The sequence below is a fragment of the Glossina fuscipes genome, unplaced genomic scaffold (genome assembly GCF_014805625.2).
Source record: "Glossina fuscipes isolate IAEA_lab_2018 unplaced genomic scaffold, Yale_Gfus_2 87, whole genome shotgun sequence".
Classification (NCBI taxonomy): domain Eukaryota; kingdom Metazoa; phylum Arthropoda; class Insecta; order Diptera; family Glossinidae; genus Glossina; species Glossina fuscipes.
Window position 1 is genome coordinate 316472 of NW_023998441.1, and position 7640 is coordinate 324111.

General features: G+C 34.5%; 1 protein-coding gene across 1 annotated transcript; it reads left to right on the top strand.

Moving 5' to 3' along the window:
• The first annotated feature begins 383 nt into the window (after positions 1-383).
• On the top strand, positions 384-1266 carry LOC119638333. Its single transcript, XM_038035067.1, has 2 exons — positions 384-998; positions 1057-1266. Exons 1-2 carry the CDS (start codon positions 828-830, stop codon positions 1225-1227), a joined length of 342 nt encoding a protein of 113 aa, XP_037890995.1. The 5' UTR covers positions 384-827; the 3' UTR covers positions 1228-1266.
• Positions 1267-7640: the final 6374 nt, after the last annotated feature.

Sequence of the window (7640 nt, forward strand, 5' to 3'; positions counted from 1 at the left end):
TTTATTGCAGATAGCAGAACTAGAAGGCTTGGAACGGGAAGGACGTGTACCATTTCGTATTTAACGCCGTCATGACCTGCAGCTGAAGATTTCTTTTTCAATTTAAGGACGTGCAAAAGTTCACCCAGTCAAAATGAAGAGATATTATCTACCTGAGAGCTAAATGAGGGAACTAGGAGAACATTTGTTGTGGGAACCTGGGCTTTGAACCATTCTAGGGGTGTTTGTATTTCCTTCATTCAGAAATTTCCAGAAAGGTTCTATGTTACCATTTGTAAAAAGCTCTTCGACTACCTGGGCACGGTGAATTCTCATAGTTTTTCTGATTGTTTTTTCCATTCTTTTTGTAATAGCTTGAAATCATTAAAGTTAGAGATGTTGGGGTATTTAGAATATTTTTGTTTAGCTGCTTGTAGTTTGCGGAAGACCGTAGTAAGCGAATCATTCCACCAAGATTTTGGAGAGTAAGAATCAGAGACTTGTATTTTTGATTTAGAGTTATTGATTTCGCGTTGAAATGAGCTCCGGATGGACTCAACTTGGGGCTCAGGACTTATGTGCATAAGATTTTTTAAGAGAGAGATAAAATCATTTATCTTAAATGAAGAAACAGGATTTGCGCTAAAGAGAATAGGAAGATGGGGACTGTTTCCAAGATAAGTATCTTTTTTGACTTCCCGTTTAAACGTAAAATTAGTTGAGTTGGTGAAGGTAAGGTCTAAAGCACTGGCACAACCATTGCGAGTCGTAGAGTGCACGTAGGTCGGTAAATCGCCGCCACTTGATGTCCAATATACTGGTGAGATGAAGAAGTAAGTCTTGTCGGTATGAGGTTGAAGACACCAGGTGGTGCTGCGCACTGCGGAACGGCAAGGCACCAGAGAAATGCTCCTGGTGACAAGTTGATAATTGATCTTAACGCTAAAACAGGAACATTTCCGAAGATAAGAGACTCTGCAAACAATTGTTTTGCGGAAGATGAAATATTCCATCCGAATGTAAGTAATTAATAGAACTTCGTATTCATATCACACAACATAATCAATATATTTTCAGTTTATTGGTGACGTCGAACAAAAACAAGATAAGTGGATACATAAATTGTTTTTATATCATCACAACATCTTGCCAACAGCGAAACGAAATATTGCGACAGTTACGTACAGCAACAGCACCGACCCAACACAGTCAACTTCCTATGCCGTATGGTACACACATTTCCTTTAGAAATTTCTTTGGATATCTGCATACAGAAGTGTGAACATGTTAAATAAAAAATTAATTCAATACATATAATAAAGGTACAGTTACACTTACCGATAATGGCAATAAGGTGCCTTTTCACAATCTAATACACCACGATTCTCACCATAAACACCTCCAACGAAACCCTCCACAGCATAATGTAGATATGCGACTGCCCCATTTCAAATAACTAGTTAAATCTCGTAAAGCAATACCGAAACCAGCAAACATCACAGTAGGAATATGATGATGTTTGTCACGCAAATCTTCCAGGACGCCAGGAAAATCTAGGAAGATGGGAGTCAGGAAAGTTCCATTCTGTAGAAGGGAAACAAGTAAAAATTGAAATATCAGAATTCGAACAAATAACAAGAATTTTATCTTCGTTATGCATCCTCTCAATATGTTGTAATAGCAGAATGAAGCTAAAGATGAGAATAAAAGCTCAACCGATGATAATAGAGATGACGAAGATGATGAAATGCCTAGTGAGAGGTTTGTTATTCCTTCATGAGATTATTTCTCTTAGTGATTTAATGCGCTGTTTTTATCAGGGGAAAATTTTACGTCCGATTTAGAAATTGGTGCAGATCCAAACTATAACATCATTGAGCCGATAACAAACCGGACGAGGAGGAGGACGATGGTGAATCCAATACGATGGGAGCACCATTGGAGCGAGAATTTTTTTTTTGATTGATAGCAGAACAGATTTTTCATTGGAAGGAGTTATAGGCTCTATTTGCGAGGCGACAGCAGCGTAGATATTACTTTTAATTCTTTGGGTTCCCGATGGGTTTATTTCACGGTACTTGCATCACAATTCGCCCATGCCACAGTAAGTTTCTGTTTCGATTTTTAAAATTTCACGCATCTGTACAAAACGTGGGAATTGTTTGTCTACCGCCGAGTGGTAATTATTGCAATTTATGCAAAAACTACTCGTTCAGCTTTCAGAATGTGGAGGAAGACCACAGTTAGCTCAAGATGGATCACTGTTCCATCTTTTTGCAGTACTGTCCAAACGTTGACGGTTTTGGCATCTCATCGCATTTAGAATATAGAGTTCCACTTTGCACTTATACCAAGCTACATCAACTGTTTGCAGTAACCGATAGCGATCAAAGATCATAATTATCGTTCCTGTAGGAGAGAGGGTTTTTCCGTCATCATTTAATTTAGTAAATTCATAAACCTTTTAGGTAACGGACGATACGGTGTACTATTGCACATATGAGTAAGTGTGCGTAGCTTTTTTTATCTTAGTTGTAATATTATTATTATATTAGCATTACATTATCATATTATATTTAATCAATATGTGTAAAAATGAAATTCGAATAGGTTATTTTTTCTCTTTCTTTTTCCCTCCTCTGTTTCTGCATATGTGTTCAATAACACTAGTAAATAAGGAGAAACCTTCCACATGTCTGGTCTGTGTCCGGCTTCTATTTGTTTTACAATTTGAAATCATTGTTAAAGATTTGTGGTCTATGAAACAGTAAATTTTCTACCCTCCAAAATGTATCTCAAACGTTTGATACTGAGCAAGTTCAAGAACTCCCAATCAAAAGTACTGCGCTTAATTTCGGATAGGCAAAGCTTCTTCGAAAAGAATGATAAGAGCCGAACTCTTAGTCCTATAGCGGACTGTTGCAAGAAGTATCGCCACACTTCAAGTATCAACGTTTAAAGACAATTCTGCATTTTTAGTTTATCATTATGTAAACTGTTTTCTCTCTTTTTGGAACATTTTTATTTTTCTACTAACGACACGAATAACACATTTTATACATTACGCAAGACACGCCACCGTATAGTTTTTTGATGCTCAAAAGATAAAACAATAACTTATATAGTTTTAATAGGACCCTTCTTTTTAATCAAGTTATTGTATTGCAAAGGAAATGTACAAGTCACTTGTTTATTGGAAAGATTCCCTAGCTATCTTTCCAAAGTGTGATCAAGTATTGTTGGTGTATCTCCCTATGCCGCTCGGCTTCAGTGCGCCAAGTCGAGCCGTCTCTTAAAAATGGCCAATTAAGCTCGGCATGAGACAGTCCCTAACTAAAGTTACAAGGCGGATAGAACGCATTTCGTTATAACAGTAAGTTGATACGCTATGATTCAACTGCATAAAACAATTAGTTCATTCAGTTTTTACTCAGCTATTTATACATAAGTTCTTATACTAAATTAGGCTTATATCAACAAAAATGATAATTGTTTTGATTGGTGCGCCTCTTATTGCATTACGAAATGTAATACCCTGCCAGGTGAAGTGTGACATAATTTTTATTTTTCTTTAAGCAAAAGAATTATACTGAATTCGCATAATTCTGTCACACTTCAAAGTGGATGCATATAACGATATGCGGTCACACTTACCGTTTTAGGGAGAAAATTATTAATGTGTTGAAAGACAATTTTCTGTTATGAAAGAGAATTTTAATAGAGTAAACGGTAATTCTTAAGTAAATTCTTATGTATTTAGTGTATCTTTAAAGCTTTGTACACATAGTTTTTAATTATATTTGTAGTTTGTAGGTTTTCATTCCTAAATTTTTACAGTTCTGCTCTCATAGTCTTAAGTAGATCTGGTTTATAATTTTTCTAAATTTTTCTAATTTTTCTGGTTTATAAAATTTCTAAATTTCTATGAACAGTTTTTGGCTTATCTTTAATTTGTATTGTTACATTGGGGTGTTTGACATCCATTACTTCATAGGGTTTACCTAATTTTTTTCTGTTGTGCTTTTTTAATAAAATTAGTTCTCCTATGTTTATATCAATTGGATTCGTGTATTTTTCTTCTGATAATTTCGTTCCTGCTACTTTTGCTTTTTCTAAAAATCTTTTAGCTTTTTCTAGAGAGTATTTTAATTTTGTTTTTAGTTCATTTACGTAGTTTTCTGATTTAATATTTTTTCCTTGGGCATGTATGGCAATTTTCCGTATATCAGTTCAAAAGGGGTATATTGTGTTTCTACATGAGGGGTGGTGTTATACACGAAAGTGTAGTATGGTATCCATTTGTCGCAATCATTGTTTGTTGCAAAGGCTCAAAAGTATTCGTTAAGAACTGTGCGATTTCTTTCCATTGTGCCTGAAGTTTCATGGTGGTAAGGGGTTGAGAACTTTTGTTCGATATTTAGTAACAAACAAATTTCTTTTACTAGTTCATTGTTGAACTCTGTTCCTCTGTCGGATTTTAACGTTTTGAATTGACCGTATTTAAGTATTACCTCTTCTGTTAATATTGTGGCAATTGATTTTGCGCTTTTATCTTCATTGGGATGTGCGATTATATAGTTTGTTAGTTCGCATTGTATAGTTAGTATGTATCGGAAATTATTAGAGGGTTTTATTGGTCCTACTGTGTCTATATATAGTGTTCCTGAAGATGTGGATTATTGTGAGAGATTCTTTTGTATGTTTGGTTTGTTTACTTGTTTGGCAAATGCCGCATTGTTTTATGTAGTTTTTTATCATTTTGAACATGTTACGGCAGATGTATTTTTGGCTTAGTTTTTGAAACTTTTTTTTACTCCGAAATGTCCTGAGTGTGGGCAAGTGTGATATTCTTCTATTAATTTGCACTTTTCTTTATCATCGTGTATTCTTCGTCTTTCTTTGTATAATAATATATTTATGCGGTTGCTTTTAATATTGTTGAATTTTTCTTTTAATATCTCTTTGGATATGTATTTAAATATGTCATCTTGAAGACTTAATGCATAGTTTAAGAAATTTTACTTATTTAGTTTTGATGTCAATTTTTCCAAGAGCGCATCGTAATGGTCTGGATATTCATTGCATCTCACTGCTGCTTAATTCTTTAATATTTTCAATTATAATATCTTTTGTACCGCTTTCGAATTTAGATTTTAACTTTCTTGTCTTTTTAATGTCATTTGTTGACGTGCATTCCCACATATTTAATTGTTCATTGTTTGCGTTTTCTTTTGCCAATTTGCTTCTGATTATGAATAACGTCTACTTTATTCCTTTTGGTCTTCTTATCTGGATATTGGAATCATCTCTTTTATAATATCAGAATTTGTGTTTATCCTTGATAAGGCGTCAGCGTTAGTGTTGCTTAAACCTTTTTTATAAATTATGTTGAAATCGTAGTCCGATAATTGTATTCTTATTCTGGTTAGTTTTGAGGTGGCGTTTTTGTGGCAGAATAGTGATACTAATAGACTGTGATCAGTTATCACTGTGAATTTTTTGCCGCGTAAGTAGGGTCTGAAATGTGTTAATCGAAAGTGGATTGTGAGTAGTTATTTTTTTATAATTGGCTTGTTTTTTCATGTTTGTTTAGGGATTTGCTTGCATATGCGATAGGTAAGTTTTGACCTATTTCTTTTTTAGATAGTACTGCTCCTAAGTCGTAATTTGGTGCTTCAGTTGTTAAAATGAAGGGTTTATCGAAATTTGGATATTGTAATATGGGTGTAGACATTAGTTTGTTTTTGAGTTCCAGGAATGCCTGATTCTATTGGTTTGTCCATTCGAAGTCTTTACCTTTTTCAGGAGATCGTTTAGTGGATGTGCTATGTTAGCAAAGTCTTTTATAAAGTTTCTGTAATAGTTGCAGAATGCTACAAATCTTCTTACTTCGTCTTTATTTTTGGGTTGGGGGTAGCTTTTTATTGTTTCGTACTTAGCGGGATCTGGTTTTATGCCGTCGGGTGTTATTAGGTGTCTTAAATAGGTTACTTCTGGTTGTAGGAAGTTGCATTTGGATGGATTTAGTTTTAGGTTGTATTTCTTAAGTCGTTCGAGTATCTTCGTTAGGTTTCTGTTGTGATGCTCAAAGCTACATCCGCGTGTTATTATGTCGTCTACGTATAAAAATGCTCCGATGTCTAGTCCTGATAAAGCTATGGTTAACATTCTTTCAAAAGTGTTGGACAAAATAGTTAGCCCGAATGGAAGTCTCGTGTATTGATAATGTCCGTTTGGTGACGAAAAGGCGGTTAAGGGTCGCGAGTTTTTGTTAACTTTAATTTGATGAAATGAGTTTGTCATGTCAAGGTGGAGAAATATTTTGCTCGTCCTAGTCTATCTAGGACGTCTTCTAATCTTGTAAGTGGGAATTTGTCGTTTACTATTTTCTCGTTTAGTGTTCTGTAGTCACCTGCTAGTCGCCATTTATGTCTGTCTGATTTTTTTTTGGGTACTAGTAAGAGTGGTGAGTTATAGGGGCTAACTGAGGGTTCTATAATGTTTTGTTGTAATAATCCTTTTACCTGAGTATGGATGGTGTCAGCTTGTGTGTGGGGTAACTTATAGTTTTTTACGTATACTGGTGTATTGTCGTTTGTTTCTATGGTTTGTGTGCAAAAATTATTTGCTGTGAGTGGTTCATTTTCTAGGTGGAATACTGTTTGCAATTTTTTGAAGATTTTTATGAGTTCTTGTTTTTGAGAGTTATTCACGTTGTCTAATTTTATGGATTGTAATATTTTTTGGAGTCGTTGCTCATGATGTTGAGGGTGTATATTGGCGTTTTGTATAATTTCATAGGTGTTGAGTGATTCGGTGTTGATATGTAGATGTTTTGTGATTTCTTTCTCTAGTGTATTTAATATTTTAAAGTGTTTTCGTCCGTTTTATGGTATTATAGATCCCTGTTGTCCTGGTTAGTGTAGGAGCTTTTGTTGTTGTGGTGGCGATTATATGAATTTTTCTTTGGGTAATTCATTCTCATTACCTGTGAATTTGTTTGGGCCGCGCTTTCATATTGTAGCGCAATATTAATTGCTTCGGAAAAGGTTTTTTGTTGGGCCGAAAAGATAGTGGGGTTAATGTAGTCGTCGAGACTGTTTTTGAATATGGTTAAGGCGCACGTATCCTTGATATTGGTAATGACGGATTTTTCTTCGTTGGTGGGATTGGGGCCTAGTTCTTTGATTTGAAGATAATTTAGATCTGCTGTAGTATTATCGATCAGTCGAACTCTACCGTAGTCTACAAGTTATTGCTAAGTATACAATTTCCTACTAACCTAGTTAAGGTAGTGGAATTTTAGTAATAAGCAATTCATATATTAATAGTAAGCTATAACCTACTTTTAATTATACTATTCGCTTAAGTTAGCATTAATTTATTAGTTATATAAGACACCTGAGCATACCTCAGTAAAGTCAGAATATAAGTATAAACGTTAATAAAGACTTTAAATTAATAAAGACTCAACCGAACCTTTAAATATTGAGTGGTATCACTACACTGCTATTATGTTTAATATTTTGTCCTTGAAACCTACGATAGTACCTTTTTGCGTTGTCTGGTTTAATATTGAATGTAATTGTGGTATTGTTTGGTTTGATTTATATTTATTTTCAAGTTTGTCTTTTAATTCTTATAGTGTTGCTGAGATATCA